Source organism: Lepidochelys olivacea (genome assembly GCF_965140295.1).
Source record: "Lepidochelys olivacea isolate rLepOli2 genome assembly, chromosome: 5".
Lineage (NCBI taxonomy): Eukaryota > Metazoa > Chordata > Testudines > Cheloniidae > Lepidochelys > Lepidochelys olivacea.
The window spans coordinates 41,388,760-41,409,829 of NC_140415.1; the positions used below are offsets into that span (position 1 = coordinate 41,388,760).

General features: G+C 41.6%; 1 protein-coding gene across 3 annotated transcripts in view; it reads left to right on the forward strand.

Annotated features, from left to right (window-relative positions):
* RNF180 (ring finger protein 180) overlaps positions 1-21,070 on the forward strand; it is a 140,012-nt gene that overhangs the window by 106,228 nt on the left and 12,714 nt on the right. For all 3 annotated transcript variants that reach the window (XM_084629662.1, XM_084629663.1, XM_084629664.1), the window contains 2 exons: positions 2,768-2,993; positions 9,843-9,968. In XM_084629662.1, the coding sequence (XP_084485788.1) occupies positions 2,768-2,993; positions 9,843-9,968 (352 nt within the window). The remainder of the gene's footprint in view (positions 1-2,767; positions 2,994-9,842; positions 9,969-21,070) is intronic.

Sequence of the window (21,070 nt, forward strand, 5' to 3'; positions counted from 1 at the left end):
GGATACTGTCGCTGGCTGGCCCTTTAAGTCAAGCCAGGTTCAGCCTTGCCTATGACCAAACAGCTGAGGGTGATGGAGACCTAATTATAATGACTAGCTCTACCAGTGGGGACTAGAGAGCAAGAAACTGAACTGTGAACTCAGTCTAGAGAAGAAAAGACCGAGGAGAGATGAGCAAGGGGAGGAATATCTCTGGGAAGGACCTAGGGAAGTCTGGTTGGAAGAGATACAAAGGGAGCAGATCAGTGAGGAAGGACTTGAGATGATGCCTGTAAGGAGCAGGGAGACCCCTGGGGCAAACTGCTGGAGTCCCTGGGGAAGGGCAGCAGTGGCGGGGGATCCTGCTGAGGATGCAGCAGTGTAGGAGGAAATTGTTAGGGCCCAGGAGTAAGGGGGAAAACAGAAGACTTTAGAGTAGTTCAAGAGGGCAAAAACTACTATTAGTTTAGCTATTTATTTGGACTTACAGTTGGATCTTTTGTTACCCAGGAAGGGAATTGAACTTTTAATTTGCAAGGACACTGGGAGGACCACAAAAGTGGGGACCTGGGTAAGCAACCAAAATGGTCCAAATTTGAGTGGTGGCGTGACCTTATGTGGCAGGTTGCAATGCTAATCACTCAGCTTTGTCCTGGCATCTCATCTGTCATGATGGAAGGGTGGCAAGGCCAAATCTGAGTTAGTAGCATTGTGACTTAGTGCAAGGGGCCCCAGTGCCACTCACTCAGTTTGGCCTGGACTTCCATCTGTCATTCCAGAAGGGAAGGAACTCTATTATGCCACTCAGCTCCAGTCAGGAGCCAACAAGGTTCTGCCCTCTTTCTCCCCTCCCCCACCCCTCATTGCCCCCCTGCTGAGTTCAGTGCTCAAAAGTGAGAAGTATAGCCCCTCTCTTTAAAAAGTGGGGGTGGCAATGGCCCTTACCTCTTTGCCCCCGTTGCCCGTGCCCAGCCAGAGGGCTGGGCCATGGAAGACTTGGATAGAGATGTGCCATTGCTGGGCTATGGAAGTGACCACCAGGGGATGCTGGAGCAAAATCCCCCACAGTGCTGCATCCGGGCGTGAGAAGAGTGCACTAGTGGTGACATGTTCCTATCATTGGCATTCTTATCTTTTCCCCCTTCTACTTCCATAGTGTTCTACAAGCAGCGGTCATATCTCATCCCTATTGTAAAATCTTTAAAGCTGGAACAGTCACCTGATTTACTCTTGTAAAGCGCTCTGCACAGTGCTGATCTCGATTGGAGCATCTGGGCATTGCCATATTACAAATAATGAACAACAATAATGGTTCAACTTGAGACTTTGGTTAGGTGATCTTTTAAACTGCTACTTTGCTCTCATTCAGCTTATGTTGCACCAGTTTTTTTACTGTATGTTGGCAATTCCCTGTGCTTTTGACTTCCATTTTGTGCAGGGTGTGTGTAGGTAAGTAGGCAGGGATTGTAGGCCTTTTACAAAGGGTGTATAAGGCTGTGGGGTTTTATATATATGTGTGTGTGTGTGTGTATTTTTTTTTAAAAGTGAACTTACTGTCCTGATCCACTACATTAAGTTACTCCTAAATAGGGTCTCACTGCACATTAGAGTAACTTCATCTTACTAATTGCAATGGGCTCTGGGATTTCTCTGCATGCACATGTTATAAAGATTCCAAACCTTCCTGTCAACCTCCCATTATTTTGGGATCTTCCAAGTCACTTTTGCCTCCAGCTCACTGAACTGCTTAATTGACCCACACAACATTTCTAATTCGCAGGTAGTCAGACGATCTCTACCTTTCTCCCCCAGTATCTCTCCTTTTCTCCCAAAACTCATGTCCCTTCCTGGGACAGCAGAGGGTTGACTCTTTTCCAGTTCTCTGGGCTTCATAGTAGATTTTCTTCATGGGTTGTCACATGGCTGACTTCTGGTTTTCCTCACTGCCACAGTGCTGCTAAATTCCTGCGAAGCCTTTTCTGTCTTCTGCTAAACACCAATGCTACTTCATTGCTTCTCTTTTCTAACTTGTCTTCTGACTTCATAAAGGGTCAACCCTACCGTAAGGGCTCCTTAATTGTTAAATTTCCACAGCAGTTCAGAGACAAGGGAAATCCTAATGGATAGGCCCACATTACCAGGTGGCTAATGTACAGGTCCCATTTCTGAGCAAGAATGAGAGGTTGTCTGAGGCTAGTACTTGGCATAAGGTGTAAGGCTTTAGTGCTCATGCAATCTGCAGACCATATAGAAGGACCAGGTTCGTGGTCCTACAAGCAGATTAGCTTACAAAAATGCATAGCAACTGGTTTTGGCAGTGCACTTGCCAAAATTTGAGTTGTCCTCCTCGCTGGAGCATGCCTTCCACAAATGGATAATGTTCTTTCAAAGGCAGAAGAAATGCATATAGTGTTTGTTTTTTTTATGGTTACTAAATTTGTGTTTAAACTTAGCAGCTCTTTGTTATAAAATTACTGAAAATATTTATAGGAAGGGCAGGAATCTGTAAATTGCTATATTTTTATCCAGTTTTTTTGGTTCCATGTTTCTCTTTACTTTTAGGCTCCCCGGTCTGATGTCTGTACTTGTTTCCCTCAATATGCTTGTTGTAAGAGGCATTTCTGTCACTTGACGATGCTTCATCAACTCTTTGAAAGAATTATGTATTAACCATTAGGAATCATACCTTTATTTCTCAGATATAATAGACCACCTTCCCTCCTACTTGACTGATCTGAAAGTTTTAAACTGAGCTGTGAAGAGATTTTTCTTTTCTTTTTCCTTGCAGACTCTGAATGATGACCTGAATACAGATGACGAGCATGAACAAAGAGGAGATAAAGAAAGCTACCTCTGTGCAGTGTGCTTGGATGTTTATTTCAATCCATATATGTGCTATCCATGCCACCACATCTTTTGTGAGCCTTGCTTGCGGATGCTTGCCAAAGACAGCCCAACCAACACTCCATGTCCACTGTGCCGTACTATAATTGCCAGAGTCTTTTTCCAAACAGGTATACAAATGATTCTTTTTTAAATATAGAAAACACTTGTAACTTTTCCTGGTTTTGGTCTGAATAAATATGCAGCTAAAAATATAGCAAGAGCCCTGCTAACAGTATACAGTCAGCTAAATTCTGTTGTCTCGTATAAAAATAATGTACGTTTTGGTAAATCCAGAATAAGTATATTCAGAGCAGAATTTGGCCCAGTGACACATCATTAATGACTCCATAGTTAAGAGTGTGTTGAGATTTGTTTGCATTTGAAGTGTGACTAAAATCTCTCTATTTCAGACTTTAGTGGTTGCATTTAATTTCCAGTTTTGGTGCAATAACTCTTCCTGTGCATTCCTTCTTAAATATTTATTAGCTTTTTCAGAGGAAACACTTTAAAAATGTTTCCTTTTTGAAATTTACCCTTGATGTCTCTTGTTTCTTTGGCTCAGTGAAACTTAACAACCACAAACTCCAAACTTTATACTTGCACGCATTGTCAGAATATGTCCCTAAAAAGCTACTTTCCAAATTTTACACTTAATCACAACAATTATTTCTCTATTCATCTTAAACTAATTTCATCATAGACTAAAATAAAACCTGACAACTGTCGAGGTCCACCATCTACTTCTGTTCTTAGACCCAGATTCTCAAAGGTAGTTAGATGCCTAACTCCCATTTTGCATATAAATACCTTGGAGGATCTGAGCCTTAGACACTGACTAGCCTGCCCCCCAGACTCCTGAGCTCTGCTCTTCTGATCCTATAGAGCTAGGGAGACAAGATGAATAGTAGCTGGTGTTCAAGGTGAACAGGGATGTGGGGAAAGCAAGGGCTGAGTAGTACTATGTGAAACGAGTGAGGTCTTTGGGGAAAAGGTGGGGCAAAATTGTAAGTTCAAATATTTTAAAAGGCAAACTCAAACACTAGGTAAAATTCACTTGATATGGGGGCAAGGATCAGATCAGTGTGGCCAGAAAGATCATACAGGCATGCCTGTATATTCCTTGCATGATGCAGAAAAGGTCTCCGCACCAACCCCACATAAGCTGGTAGGGAGGGGTGTAACGGTGTCAGGACAGAGATTCAATGCTTACGCAGAATGAGTGCCTCTAACACCCTGTGCATCTGGTACATAAAGGCTGCAGTCCCTCCACACTCAACATGTATAAAACTTAATAATCCTTTGGCTTTATGAAGATGAAGTGGATTTCATCCACAGTACATAAGTGCTGTTGGCATAAGAAGTTACCTGTGTAAAGAGGAGAAGCTTTTCCCCAAAGTATGCTATAATAAAGTTTCATGGAGCAAACCTGAGTAAATGCTAAAATGTAGTTGCAAAAATGTTAAGTTTTTGAGGTACGGTATGTATGTAATTCCTTAAAAGTGAAATGCAGCATTTTATTTTTGTAATTGTGTCATTATTCCAATATGTGGCTTTATAAAAGTCTGACTCTTGAGGTTGTATTACAGCGTGGCCACACACATGAATAGGAAGGCACAGCAAGCTTGAGATGTGATTAGTATGAATAATTTTAATGGAGGAATTTTGTAGTCAGTGTAATTCATATACTGTTACAGTGTAATATCACTAACCTGCTTACTTGAAAACAGAAAATCTAGTTTGCCTTGTTAGTATAAAAGTACTAAGGAAAATGTTGCCAGTTCATTATATGTTGAGCAAGCATTAAATCAACAAAGAAATATTGATACAATATTCGTAGGGGAATTAATAAATCAATACATATGGGGAAATGAGTGGTGCCGTACTAATCTGAAGGTTACTTATAGGCTTTCTCATGGGAAATTCCGTAAGACTTTTAAAAGCTATGTTAAAAAGTGATTGCTATAAATCTATGCAGGCTACTGAAGAATTTGCCCTTTTTTATATATATATTTTACACTAATACTAAGGACTGGAAACCTGATTTCCCCTACTAGGGTATTATGTATGCTGAATAATACTTTCTGCAAGTGTCTTTTAGTATCTCCTTTTTGTTTTAAAAAGCCCTCTTCAGAAACAGTTAGCGAGGTGCTCAGAATTTCACCTTTTTTTTTCCTGTGCAGTTTTGAATACTAACCACAACCATAACTGAAAGTTGCATGTCACAAGGCAAGAGAGGTGTAGGTAAATGTTCAAATCCACCTTGCTGCATCACTTAGTGTTCCATATCGAGGCACCTAAATAAGTGATTTTTTCAGAGGTGCAGTGCTCCTGTAGCTGGAGCCAATGGGAGTTGTTTGAGCTAATCTCCTCTGAAAATCAGGCAACTTTTAAAGATACCTAAATATGGATTTAGATGCCTAATTTTGATCAATGAGGTTGAAATGTTTTGGCTAATGTTACTCCTGGGGGAATTCTGCATCACTGTGCATATGCAGAATTCATGGCCCCTGCAGATTTCTTTGCTTACCTGCAGAAAAATGACTTCTAATGGGGAAGCAGCAAGAGTGATCATGCATCCACTCCCTGGCAGTGCAGACAGGTCAGTTTGGGCACCCAGAGTAGTCAGTAGAGATGTAAATCACTGCGTTGGGGGTGGGGACCTGGATAGTCATGTGTGTGAGAGACACTGTCCCTCTCTCTCGCTATTGCCGCACACACGGCATGGAAGAGCAGGGCTTTGGGGTATTTTTCAAGAGGTAGGCATGGGGCAGGCTCTGTCCTCTGCCTGAGGGAACAATGTAGCAGCCTGCCTGCTTAGTGAATTGTTTTTAGTGAATTCCCCCAGGAGCATAAAACAGGTATAAAAATTGTAAGGCTCCTTTACATTGCCAGAATGGTGTAAAGGACAGGTATGGCCTTATAAATGCTTATGGTGCTTTAGTGATTAGAGCTGGTCTAAACTTTTGGACTGAAAAAATTTCCGATCAAAACGTGCTCCGTGAACTGTTTGCTGCTGACCTTTTTGGAGATGGTCAGCCATTATAAACTGTGAGTTTGAATCCCCAGCCCTCACTTGCTCTTCAGTTGCCTATGATGTAACACTAAGCATATGGCTACATATATTTGTTGACTAATAATTAGAAGTAAAGGGTCAATACTAGCTACATTACTGTTAGATGGAGTGGGTTTGGGGATTTCCCCCAAAGCTCCCCACACACATTCTCCATCCACTGTATTGTAGTTTAAATAAATTACCAAAATAATTTAAACTAGCTGGATTACATCACTTTTTTTTTGTCATCAAAAAAACGCAGAATTTATTTTTTTGGTGCAGAATTCCCCCAGGAGTATAATATGTATTGTCTAGTAGGAGGAAACTAGAACATACTGTGTGGATCCAGTTAGAGTCCAGTAGAATCTCATCTGAGGCTATTTCCTCTTGATCCCAATAGTATTTTAATCAAAATGTATTCAGTTAGTATGTAAAGCTTTTGCATACATTGAAAATCACCAGTGAAGAAGTACGCAAGTTGTTCATATTATAAATTGTCAATTTATTTAGGGTCAAATCTGGTCCCTTCCTCCTCATTAGTGGCAGTTTCTAGGGATGGTGAAAGGATTTGGGGATTTCGGTACTCTCTGGGTGCCATGAAGATTAGCTCTAGGAGACACTGCATCCTTGCTCACTAGAATTTCAAGGGGCAAGCTTGGGAATGACTGGGAACAAGGCCAGTGGATCTTCTAATTATGCAAATCTGCTGACCTTTACCTCCAATAGCAAGGGTTACTGCAGCCCTAGTCTTCCTCCCTAGTCTTTTTGGAACCTGCCTACACCAAGCTTGGCTTTCTCTGCTTCAGTACAGAGGAAAAGATTTGGCCTTTAAAAAGTTCATAAAGCATCCATCACTGACAGGGCATCTAGGGCTGTACATAAAACTATATCAGTTTTTAAAGTGATAAACTGAGCCCAATGACTCAGGTACATAACTCTGTGTGCATCTGGGGCTTGATTTTTCATCTGAGCCTTATGTGGCCTCTGTCTTTTAAAGGCACAATTTTAAATTGTGGACACAACTGTTAGTAGTCAATGGGAGCCACATTGACTTGGCCCTGGAAAGGAGTCCCATAGTTCTGATAGCCAGTGTTTGGATTTTAAAAGCCTTTCCTCTTATCTACTGATTCTGCAAACCTGTCTCTTGAATCTGCAATCCTGTTCCTTGCTATGCTAGGGAAAACATTTTAAAGATTTTTTTTCTCATTGTTGGTTTCTTTGGGTGTATTAGAATCATAGAATATCAGGGTTGAAAGGGACCTCAGGAGGTCATCTAGTCCAACCCCCTGCTCAAAGCAGGACCAATCCCCAACTAAATCATCCCAGCCAGGGCTTTGTCAAGCCTGACCTTGAAAACTTCTAAGGAAGGAGATTCCACCACCTCCCTAGGTAACCCATTCCAGTGCTTCACCACCCTCCTAGTGAAAGTTTTTCCTAATATCCAACCTAAACCTCCCCCACTGCAACTTAAACCATTACTCCGTTTTCCGTCATTTGATATCACTGAGAACAGTCTAGATCCATCCTCTTTGGAACGCCCTTTCAGGTAGTTGAAAGCAGCTATCAAATCCCCCCTCGTTCTTCTCTTCCGCAGACTAAACAATCCCAGTTCCCTCAGCCTCTCCTCATAAGTCATGTGTTCCAGTCCCCTAATCATTTTTGTTGCCCTCCGCTGGACACTCTCCAATTTTTCTACGTCCTTCTTGTAGTGTGGGGCCCAAAAGTGGACACAGTACTCCAGGTGAGGCCTCCTCTATGTCGAATAGAGGGGAACGTGTCTAGGTCCCTCTGTATCCTATCCCTACCCTCCAGTGTATCTACCTCTCCTCCCAGTTTAGTGTCATCTGCAAACTTGCTGAGGGTGCAGTCCACACCGTCGTCCAGATCATTAATGAAGATATTGAACAAAACCAGCCATAGGACTGACCCTTGGGGCACTCGCTTGATACCGGCTGCCAACTAGACATGGAGCCGTTAATCACTACCTGTTGAGCCCAACAATCTATCTAGCTTTCTATCCACCTTATAGTCCATTCGTCCAGCCCATACTACTTTAACTTGTTGGCAAGAATACTGTGGGAGACTGTCAAAAGCTTTGCTAAAGAACATGCAGGGAACAACATGTCCACTGCTTTCCCCTCATCCACAGAGCCAGTAATCTTGTCATAGAAGGCAATTAGATTAGGCAGGCATGACTTGCCCTTGGTGAATCCATTCTGACTGTTCCTGATCACTTTCCTCTCCTCTAAGTACTTCAAAATTGATTCCTTGAGGAGCTGCTCCATGATTTTTCCAGGGACTGAGGTGAGGCTGACTGGTGTGTAGTTCCCCGGATCCTCCTTCTTCCCTTTTTTAAAGATGGGCACTACATTAGCCTTTTTCCAGTTGCTATGGGCAGGTTAATGTGGTCAGCAAGATCCTGCCCATGCTGGGCTGGGTTCCTATTTTCAAAACACTTTAGAAGATTTAGGACAAAAGAAATATTTTGGGCGCAAATTTATTAAAGTAAGTAATAGCTTCTTGGGATTAATAACTCTTCATCCCAGAGGGTTATTAATCCCATCCCCCAAGAAAATGTCTTTGGTTCCAAACAGCATTGGTTAAATAATAATTCCTGTTACCCACAATATGGGTGACTGTAAATCAGGGGTGGGCAAACTACAGCCTGTGGGCTGAATTCAGCCCGCCAGCCGTTTTAATCCGGCCCTTGAGCTCCTGCTGGGGAGCGGGGTCTGAGGCTTGTCATGCTCCAGCCGGGGAGCAGGGTCGGGGGCTGCTCCATGCAGCTCCTGGAAGCAGCAGCATGGCCCACCTCTGGCTCCTATGGATAGGGGCAGCCAGGGGGCTCTGTTCTGCATGGTGTCCACGCCCCAAGTGCCGCCCCTACAGCTCCCATTGGTTGGGAACCGCAGCCAATGGGAACTGCAGGGGCAATGCCTGTGGACGTGACTGTGCAGAGCCTCCTGGTCACACCTCCACATAGGAGCCAGAGGAGGGACATGCCACTGCTTCCAGGAGCCACTTGCGGTAAGCACCGTCTGGAGCCTGCACCCCTGAGCCTGCCCCAGCTCTGATCCCCTTCCTGCCCTCCAAACCCTCGATCCCAGCCTGGAGCACCCTCCTGCACCCCAAACTTCTCATCTCCAGTCCCACCCCAGAACCTACACCCCAGCTGGAGCCCTCACCCCCCACTGTACCCGAACCCCAATTTTGCGAGCATTCATGGCCTGCCATACAATTCTATTCCCAGATGTGGCCCTTGGGCCAAAAAGTTTGCCCTCCCCTGCTGTAAATAAATGTTCTAGACAATTTTTCAATCCCCAGTCCTGTCTACTAGTCTTGATAACTGATATGGTCTCACTGCGTTTAAAGGAAATACCAGAATGTAACGTGAGTAATGGAATCACAATCAGATGTATAGACTCTGTTTAATAAATATAAAAGCACTTTCTTGATGTTTACCAAGATTACCTAATTGTACATGCTGTACATTGGCTCTAATGGTGTATGTCTGTATATTGGATCTACTTTGTAATAGGGATTGTTCAAGTAAGTATGTGGTGGACGCTGCCTGTGGTCACTTACAGCTTGTGTGCATCTATTTTTAATATGTGTTCCTGCTTAATTTTAAAAGTGGAATATTTGTAATTCCAAAGAATTTTTCCTTGGTCTTAATTTCATTTGTCAGTAGGAAGCTTGGAGATAAGGAGGTTGAAGAATAAATTTAAGAATTATGCTTTCTATATCTGCAAAATCTCATTCTCTTGTGATCTTCATAACTTGAAAAGATCTAAAGACATGTAGTAATTACAGATATGCTATACAATAGATAAGGCATTTTTATTTTTTGTACGATGCATTTGTCCAAATACATTTTCTGAATGTATTCATTTTATAATTATATCTTCTTTTCCATTAATTACAGAACTGAACAACTCCACAAAATCTTTCTTCCCAACAGAATATTTAAAATTAAAAGAGAGCTTTCAAAAATCAAGTTCTGCAAAATGGCCCCTGCCCAGCTGCAGGAAACCATTCAGAGTTTGTGACGGTAAGAAAATCATTGCAAAAAACATTACTGTTTCTACAGTATAACAGTGCAGACATGCAGAGCCTAGTTTTCAAGCATGTTCATGTGCAGTTGCGTCTTAATTTTCATGTGCAAATGTTTAGTTATAAATCTAAACGTCCAGTGTGCATGCAGTTACAGCAATTGTATATACAATTGTACACACTTTGGAAAATCTTTTGTAAACAGAGAGGTATTTGTTTTTTTCTTTGTGAAAGTTTTCTATTCCAAACCAAAGAATCACTCTCTTGTAAAGGGTAAAAGGCCAGTTTAGAAATCTATTAAATAGGGCCCAATACTGCTGGTTTTCTGCACATGAATAAGAATTGTTTAACCGTTACTTTATGGCCCTTGTTGTTTTTTTCACTTTGCAATACTGTTTCTATTGTATGCAGGAAACAATAGTCCTCTTGTAACTAATTTTAACACCAAAATATTGTGTGTTAACTAAAAATTTAGTGTAGACTAGAGGATTAAAATGTCTGATTCTCCCTCTTTCCCAGTATATCCCTTTATTTCAGTCCAAGGTCTCTTCTTTCCTTGGGCTCCATCTATATTTGCTGTTATAGCTGGTGGTGTGATAATGCACAGGTGATCAGAATATTCTAGTTGTGAGAATACTTCTCCAGAATACTGTCTTACCAACAATATTCCAATAATTTTTCCTGTTTTTAAAACCAAGGCTCTTTGATTCTAAAAACATGTCCAAAATGTCACCTATTTCTAACTTTCTTGGTGACTTTATTTGACCTGCGAAAAGGACTGGATAAGGTGCATTTTAGGTTACTACTTATAAAACTGGGTCATCCAAGGTCATCATTTTGACACTGAAAACAACAAGAAATGCTCCAGGGCATTGATATTGTGCACACAGACTTGTGAAGTTTAATGGTTTGGCAGGACGACTTTGGTATTGCTCACGGGCAAAAGCTCTTGACAGCAACCAAGAAATAGCAAGCACATGACTGACTTTCCTTTTTCTCTCAGCCATTTATATTTTTGTATTATGTTTATGCTGAGCTTATCGTATTATTGTTGTAACACAGTAAAGAACAAACATGGGCATATAGTTGGTAATTATTATTTCACTCATTTATTAAGTACCAATTGCATGCTCAGCTCAGACAGAACATAAATAAATAAGGACAAGGTCACTGCCCTTAGGGGACTACAGTCTAAGATGCCTAAGATACTGGGCAAGATGCTGAGCATAGAGGGAGTTGGGCACTCTTGGCACCTATCAGAATTGCTGTTTGCAAGATCAAGCTGTAAAAGACAATGATCAAACAAGCGTACCATAAGCTCTGGAAAATGGTGATTACTTAGATTATATCTTTTTGTTAATTGGGGCAGTAACAGTGTAATACTGAAATAGGTCTGTGTTTGTCAGCTTTGTGGAAGAAATGGATTTTAAGGAAGGATTTGAATGAAGAGTCTGAGTTTCTGGGATAAGGATTTCAGGCAGGAGGTGAAATTAGAGGAAGAGAGAAGGAAACAAAAGACATGGTGAGGTTGGTAGTACTGGTGGACGTAATGAGAAAATAGCAGTGATGTAGGCAGGGACTGGAATGTCCAGACCTTTGAAGGTGAGGGTGCCTTTCTTTTTACAGTACGGTACTTTACTGCATTGCGTAAGTATAAGAACACATTCTGTGGCTATGGAGGAAGTGTACAGAGAACAACGGTATTACATACTAGCAGCTGTAGTAGTTACTGTAGAGCTGGTGGTTGTCTTCTAATTTAATGCAAGATAGGCTTCCCACAGGACAGCAGCACCCCAAAATAACATGTTCAGCTTTAACAGTGTGGAAGTCAGAATAAATGAACCTCAAAGATAATTCTCCCATCAGAGAATATCAGATCTGATGAGTGTGTGAGTCCACAATGGATTTGGCTAGATATCAGCAGAAGGAGGCTTTTGACAGCTGAACAGACTTTAGATTATGTAGGAAGATTTATTTTATCTAAACTGATCCAAACTTTGTATAAAGTGCAGGATTATTATAGGCTTGAGGTCTGGACCAACAGTTTTTTATTTTGTGAATTTATTCACTGATCTAAAATGATCCTTAGGCAGCATACAAATCATAATTGCTGTGAGAATTGTCCTGAAAAATGTAAAATTGTTGTCTTTAGAATCTAAATAGCAAAGAAGAACATGTTCACAGGTTCCTATTTTCCTTACACAGAAATACTCAGTATTGTAGCTCTTCTATTTCTAGTCCAGTGAACTCCTTGCTAGCTTTTCTTTTCCAAGCATCAGTATAGCACATCTCCGCTGTGATTGTTTCTCTTAGAACAGATAAAATATTTATTATACTCTTTATTTTGGAAACCTTTTTGTCAAATGCAACCAATTGCTGCATGAACCATATTTTAAATGGAGTGCATTGTATGTATGGGTGCCCAGATGTCTGGTCTTTCAAAACATTCAGTGTTCAAGAAATGATATATTGTTCTAGATGGAGTGTAAATTTTCATAATAAAACACCCAATCTGTATGAAAGAACATATTTTATTTAAGTCTAATCTTTTTGAAGGTTATATTAAGTACATAGAACATTAAAATCTATAGGGTCATGGAAATAGTAAGAAGGGTTCAAGCAAAGGGAGTTATTCATACAAAGTCCACTCTACCAAACGTGCTTGCATTTGCTTAACCCGTCTTGTTTAGAGAGCTCATTCTCCTGGGAGAAAACAGGAAGGGAAACAATGAGTATATGCCACAATTTTGGCAGATGCTTTGATTTTGCTATTATACTCATCTTCCAATTTGTCATGCTGTGTGATATAAATTTTAACTGGTAGGAGCCAAGTTAGAGCTTAGAGACATTTTTGAGGGCCTCCCTTTTATACATAATTCTTTTGAATGTATAACTCATTTGCATGTGTTAATCAGTAATTAGATGCCCTGATATTCAGTTTGCTTATGCAAATGCCCATTTGTATTTGCAGATGTGCTAACTGCTCATACAAAAGAGGGACTTCAAAATGTGCTGAAATATTTCACAAGAGTGCATAAAACCTGTACTATAAGTATACAATTACCAAAAAATAAACTCATCAGAAATCTTTTGATGAAAGATCACTTTTGTGTTATGTAAGAGCTAAACCAGAAGATTATATTCTATTCTAGCATTCATTTTTGCTTTATTTTTGAAGATGAAATTGTAAAGTAACTCTTTCTGGAATTGAGGAGCCTCTGCAAAACCAGAGTTTTTAAAAAGATTTAAAGAAGGGACCAGATTTTTTTTTTTTTTAAATTGTGGTAAGTGGAAGTAACTACATGCCTGTATAGACTTTTTTTTTATACATTGGACATCATAAGTCAATTTCTGCATTCATTTATATTTATGTAAGCCCCTTAAATTAAATGAGACTATGTAGATGTAGTCAAGAAGACAACTGAACATACACTATATAAAACACTCATCAAAGCCAGATTTGCTTATATACTATATTAACTGGTATTCTAATATTCAATTAAAGCAAACTTCATTGTAACATAACCCCCTTCTGGCAACAAAAATTACAACATGACCCCAGGAGTGGGGACTGAAGTCTGATTTTATGGTATCTCAGTCTACCTGACTGATAAACCAAATGGGTATTCGATCCAGTCGTTACTGACAATGTTGGCAAGAGGTAGCTCCTAATGAGTTAAACATCATTATTTCATGCAGTACAGAAAACACTTGCAATAACAAATACCTCTTATCAGTCACAGAACATAACTGGATCATAAGTACCCCTTATAAATTACCCAGTCGTCTTTATTATAACATACTTCTAGAGCGGGGCAGGCAACTTTTTGACCTGAGGGCCGCATCGGGTTTCTGAAATTGTATGGAGGGCCAGTTAGGGGAGGCTGTGCCTTTCCAAACAGCCAGGCATGGCCCAGCCCCCGCCCCCTATCTGACCCCCCCCCCCTTTCTGAGTGGCCCCCCCAGGACCCCTGCCCCATCCAACCACACCCCCGGTCCCTGACCACCCCCTGAACTCCCCTGACCTCTAGCCAACCGACCCTGCTCTGTGCCTCCTTACCGCTGTGCCTGGAGCACTAGTGGCGGGCGGTGCGGCCAGGCCGCACCAGGACAGGACAGGGCAGGCGGTGCAGCCGGGCCGCACCAGGACAGGACAGGGTGGGCGGTAGTTTCCCCACCTCTGTTCCAGAGGGATCTTAGCTGTGCAGGAGATAAGTATAGTATAATGCTTAACACGCATTCCTGAGCATTGCAGACACCTCCAGTTCAGTTTAAGTACAGAACCCTTCAACTTCATAGGTATAGGGGACATAACATAAAAGCTAATGTGTCAATTTTTAGAAAGGCTCAATGGGATGACCCCCTGGCAGCCTGACATCAATCCCTGCCAAGATAATGGAGTAGCTAATACAGGACTCGATTAATAAAGAATTAAGAGGGTAATATAATTAATGCAAATAAACATGGATTTATAGAAAATAGGTCCTGTCAAACTAACTTGATCTTTGAGAAGATGACAGGTTTGGTTGATGAAAGTAGTGTTGATGTAATATACTTAGACCTCTCTAAGACTTTGGACAACATTTTGATTAAACTAGAATGATCTAAAATGAACATAGTGCATTTAAATGGATTAAAAACTGGCTACTTATAGGTCTCAATGTATTTTTAAATGTGGAATCATCATTTGTGGAATGATGTGGAATTTGTGGAATCATGGATGTGTTTCCAGTGGGGTCCCACGGGGATCAGTTCTTAGCCCTATTCTACTTAACATTTTTATCAATGACCGGGAAGAAAACAGAAAATTGTCATTAGTCTGCAGATAACACACAAATTGGGGCAGTGGTAAATAATGATGAGGACAGGTCACTGATTCAGAGTAATCTGGATTGCTTGGGTGCAAGCAAACAATATACATTTTAAGTGTACGCATTTAGAAACAAAGAATGTAGGCCTATACTTACAGGATGGGAAGCAGTGACTCCAAAAAAATATTTGGGAGTTGTGAAAAATAATCAGCTGAACATGAGCTCCCAGCACGATGCTGTGGCCAAAAGTGCTAATCCAGTTGTTGGGCGCATAAATAGAAGAACCTCTAGTAGGAGTAGGTAGATTATATTACTTCTATATTTGGCACTAGTGCGACTGCAATTGGAATACTAGGTCCAGTTCTGGTGTCCACAATTCAAGACGGATGTTGATAAATTGAAGAGGGTTCAGAGAAGAGCCATGAGAATGATTAAAGGATTTGAAAACATTACGGTGATAATTTCAAAGAGCTCAATCTATTCAGTTTAACAAAGAAAAGGTTAAGGAGTGACTTGATTATAAATATTAACATGGGGAAAGAAATAGTTAATAAAGGGCTGTTTGATCTAGCAGAGAAGGGTATAACCTGATCCCGTGGTTGAAAGATGAAACTTGACAAATTCAGACTGTAAATAAGGTGTGAATTTTTAACAGTAATTGTAATTGACTGGAGAAGAACTACATTGGAGAAAATGAGAACAAAAAGCTTGAATTTGATGCAGTAGGAAAGGAGAAACTGGTGGAGGCATTCGGAGAATGGGGTGACGTGATTACAATGATGAGCAAGGAAGCTGAATTTAACAATTCAGGAATTGTATGTCATTGTATGTAAGCAGGAATATGTATGTCATTCATGGAAGCCAGAAATGCTAAGACTACAAGTCAAGTCAGGACATAATGAGGATTTAGGTTAGCGTTTTAGCTGTGTGGATAGAGAGAAAAGTCTGAATCTTAGATATGTTTAGAGGAAAAAGTGACAACATTGGACATGATCTGGATTTGCAAAACAAATGTTGGGAGAGTCAAAGGTAACAGTCAGGTTACAGGTGGATAGGGATTAAGGCTTTGTCAACAATGTGAGAGGAAAATAGAGTATATGGTGATAGACATTTTAAAATTTTAATATTTGTTTTAAATGAGTTCTGTCTTGATAAGGTTTAAATTTTTTTTCTATCAAAATGAGTTTTGCAAGATGAGCTGTTTGATTTATGGCCTTGCTCCTAAATATATAAAGATTACTACATTGTCTTGTTTGCAAGAAGAATGGTGACATCTGGTCATAAAATGTTCAAATTTAATTTTAATTTTGCTGATGAAGGAATGCTGAGTGCCTGGCTGTTGCCAAATCGTTTCAATTTATATTTATAGCATTTTGGTCAAACTTTCCATAAACTGGTGATATGTCCTCTCAAGACGTTTTCACTCGGACAAGACCCTATCAGCTTATTCAAAAAGTGGCCTTACATTTTGTATTTTTGATATTTTGGGGGGATCCCATACTTACAATCTCTGGTATTTTAAACGACAAATATTTTTAAAGATACTGGCTTAAGCAGGACTTTTCTGGGTTGACATTGGGTAAGGATAACCTAATTCAAACATGTTTGGACCAAGTTACATGCCTCCAAGGTAGACTTTGCACCTCATTTCTCTACAGTCTTTAGAGGACAGCACTGCTAAATGGAGGGAACAAAGCTCACAAACCAGAAGAATCAAGGATCAGGCCAAGAAGCTTCACCTTTTGGGTCAGCAAGTCATCCAAGGGAAGACTGAAGTTCCAGAACCCCAAGACCACAGGTGCTGGAACTAACGGTGCTCGGGGTGCTGTGCTGTCGCACCCCCTATATTGAAGTGGCTTCCATCGTATACAGGGTTTATAGTTTGGTTCAATGGCTCTTAGCACCCCCACTATACAAATTGTTCTAGCATCCCTGACCAAGACTGATCACTTCAGGGAGAAGAAGTCATGACCTCAATGAATAGGCTTCTGCAGCCTTTCAACAGGCAAAGGAGGGTAGAGAAATAGTGTAGTTCGATCAGGAAGATGGCAAAACTGAAGAAGGGAATGACTCTGTAATGGAAGACGTCAGCATGATTGTGGGTCCTTTCAGAGAAAGTCACTGAGAAGTGAGCTGGAGCAGATGAAATATGTTAGGAGTAGTCTGTGTTTTGAGAAACTGACCTTGAGATAGGAGAGAGAGACAAAAGAATAGAGGGTAGAGGAAATCCAGAGAAGAAAGCCAGTGACTGAGTCAATGGAAGAGGAGGAGCAGTGTGTGAAGAAGGGATTGAGACTAGAGAAGTCATGGAAATCTGAATGTTAAATATTTTCCTAGCATTGCTTTCCTGTGGAAACGCATCAAGAATTTACAAGGTAAAGTAAAGTGGTTGTGAGATATAAGAGAGGTGACCTGTGTGATTGTTAGTTATAGAGGAGATTATCTGTACAATCACAAATGGAGGGAGGGTTTCCACAAGAGCGTGTCATTATCAGGATGGGGTCCACTCCATAGAAATGTTTGAGAACCACCTCCTAGAATGAGACTATATTTATCTGGATTTTCATAGGTAAATAATCCATATTATACATCTAATAAAGTTGTGGTGAAACATGTTTCTTTAAAATGCAAAATGTTAATGTGTTTATCCTGGGTTAGATTGTGCCCCATCATATTAGACCTGTAACATGGTGCTACAGGGGGAGTAAGCAGCTTATCTCTGAGCCGCTTGGATTGTCTTAAGGTGCAGGAGCAACAGCAGGGGCTGCAGATGGGCAGGGAGTAAGAGGAACCAGGCCCTCATGATCGACTCCACGGGGGAATATAAGCTGCACCTTGAAAAGGGGTGAGGCAACTTATTTCCATCCCAGAGTGAGGGGAGCAGGGGAGGAATTGTAACTTTTGGTGCTGCTCCTGGTATGATGCAGCTCTATGCCCCTTAAACAGGGCTAAGACTAAAAGTTCTATCTAGCCCTATGTGGGCAGAGTGACCTATTGTATGACATACTTACCTGTTTATTTACTTGTTTTAAGTATTTGGATATTGTAAACTGTGATACATAATTTATATTATTGTTACTTAGCAACCTTAACTGGTAAAGTTTTGTGGTTTTAGAAGAGGAAAATAGGATTTGCCATGCAATTAACGTCTGGTATGCTGCCTTTAGGGCAGTCAATACCGTATGCTTCAGAAGAAGGGGGGGCGGGAACCAAACCCACCACACAATTCACCTATTGCTAGTTGGACAATCATGTGCCTGGCAAGTGGGTGTCAGAATTCCATCCTGACTCCTTCAATAACTGTTGCATCCTGAAGTGTGAAATTCAGTTACCCCTATTTTAGCGTGCATTCCAAGATGCAGAGAAGCCAATAAGGTCATATCTCTCAAAGTATTAATCACAGAATTAGCACAGATGTCTGGATGTACAAAGTATGGGTATTCCAGCAATTCTAGGCGCATCTCTTTCCCCCCCACAACCCTCAGTTCTTCATTCATGAGCTTATGTCCAAGGGAAGAAAGTCTGAGACAGGAAAACAAATTGTTGCTAGCTTTACATTATGAATGTGGGGAGGGACTGTGCACAGCCACTTTCCAGTATGGGCTAAATATTTTTAATGAAACTGGTCAATGTGATGCACTGGAAAAATAGCAAACAACTTTTTATTGACATTAATAATGCTAGATTATGGAAGCTCAGAGCTCAAGTATGAAACTGCAGAAAAACCTGAGTCTCTAGATTAAGTTTAGAAGTGTGAGCAACAAGGGTGATGTCGTGGTGGGAGTCTACTATAGACCACCGGACCAGGGGGATGAGGTGGACGAGGCTTTCTTCCGGCAACTCGCAAAAGTTACTAGATCACAGGCCCTGGTTCTCATGGGAGACTTCAATCACCCTGATATCTGCTGGGAGAGCAATACAGCAGTGCACAGACAATCCAGGAAGTTTTTGGAAAGTGTAGGGGACAATTTCCTGGTGCAAGTGCTGGAGGAACTAACTAGAGGCAGAACTGCTCTTGACCTGCTGCTCACAAACCGGGAAGAATTAGTAGGGGAAGCAAAAGTGGATGGGAACCTGGGAGGCAGTGACCATGAGATGGTCAAGTTCAGGATCCTGACACAAGGAAGAAAGGAAAGCAGCAGAATACGGACCCTGGACTTCAGAAAAGCAGACTTTGACTCCCTCAGGGAACTGATGGGCAAGGTCCCCTGGGAGAATAACATGAGGGGGAAAGGAGTCCAGGAGAGCTGGCTGTATTTTAAAGAATCCTTATTGAAGTTACAGGGACAAACCATCCTGATGTGTAGAAAGAATAGTAAATATGGCAGGCGACCAGCTTGGCTTAACAGTGAAATCCTTGTTGATCTTAAATACAAAAAAGAAGCTTTCAAGAAGTGGAAGATTGGACAAATGACCAGGGATGAGTATAAAAATATTGCTCGGGCATGCAGGAGTGAAATCAGGAAGGCCAAATCACACCTGGAGTTGCAGCTAGCAAGAGATGTCAAGAGTAACAAGAAGGGTTTCTTCAGGTATGTTAGCAACAAGAAGAAAGTCAAGGAAAGTGTGGGCCCCTTACTGAATGAGGGAGGCATCCTAGTGACAGAGGATGTGGAAAAAGCTAATGTACTCAATGCTTTTTTTGCCTCGGTCTTCATGAACAAGGTCAGCTCCCAGACTACTGCACTGGGCAGCACATGGGGAGAAGGTGACCAGTCCTCTGTGGAGAAAGAAGTGGTTCGGGACTATTAAGAAAAGCTGCACGTGCACAAGTCCATGGGGCTGGATGCGTTGCATCCAAGAGTGCTAAAGGAGTTGATGGATGTGATTGCAGAGCCATTGGCCATTATCTTTGAAAACTCATGGCTATTGGGGGAAGTCCCGGACGACTGGAAAAAAGCTAATGTAGTGCCCATCTTTAAAAAAGGGAAGAAGGAAGATCCTGGGAACTACAGGCCAGTCAGCCTCACCTCAGTCCATGGAGCAGGTACTCAAGGAATCAATTCTGAAGCACTTCGAGGAGAGGAAAGTGATCAGGAACAGTCAGCATGGATTCACCAAGGGCAAGTCATGCCTGACTAATCTAATTGCCTTCTATGACGAGATAACTGGTTCTGTGGATGAAGGGAAAGCAGTGAACGTGTTGTTCCTTGACTTTAACAAAGCTTTTGACAGTCTCCCACAGTATTCTTGCCAGCAAGTTAAAGAAGTATGGACTGGATGAATGGACTATAAGGTGGATAGAAAGCTGGCTAGATTGTAGGGCCCAACAGGTAGTGATCAATGGTCCATGTTTAGTTGGCAGCCGGTATCAACTGGAGTGCCCCAAGGGTCGGTCCTGGGGGCCGGTTTTCATAGAATCATAGAATATCAGGGTTGGAAGGGGGACCTCAGGAGGTCATCTAGTCCAACACCCTGCTCAAAAGCAGGACCAATCCCCAATTAAATCATCCCAGCCAGGGCTTTGTCAAGCCTGACCTTAAAAACGTCTAAGTTTTTGTTCAATATCTTCATCAATGATCTGGAGGATGGTGTGCATTGCACCCTCAGCAAGTTTGCAGATTACACTAAACTAGGAGGAGAGGTAGATACGCTGGAGGGTAGGGATAGGATACAGAGGGACCTAGACAAATTGGAGGATTGGGCCAAAAGAAATCTGATGAGGTTCAACAAGGACAAGTGCAGAGTTCTGCACTTAAGACGGAAGAATCCAATGCACCGCTACAGACTAGGGACCGAATGGCTCAGCAGCAGTTCTGCAGAAAAGGACCTAGGGGTTACAGTGGACGAGAAGCTGGATATGAGTCAACAGTGTGCCCTTGTTGCCAAGAAGGCCAATGGCATTTTGGGGTGTATAAGTAGGGTCATTGCTAGCAGATCGAGGGACGTGATCGTTCCCCTCTATTCAACACTGGTGAGGCCTCATCTGGAGTACTGTGTCCAGTTTTGGGTCTCACACTACAAGAAGGATGTGGAAAAATTGGAAAGAGTCCAGCGGAGGGCAACAAAAATCATTAGGGGACTGGAACACATGACTTATGAGGAGAGGCTTGAGGGAACTGGGATTGTTTAGTCTGCAGAAGAGAAGAATGAGGGGGGATTTGATAGCTGCTTTCAACTACCTGAGAGGTGGTTCCAGAGAGGATGGTTCTAGACTATTCTCAGTGGTAGAAGAGGACAGGACAAGGAGTAATGGTCTCAAGTTGCAGTGGGGGAGGTTTAGGTTGGATATTAGGAAAAACTTTTTCACTAGGAGGGTGGTGAAACACTGGAATGCGTTGCCTAGGGA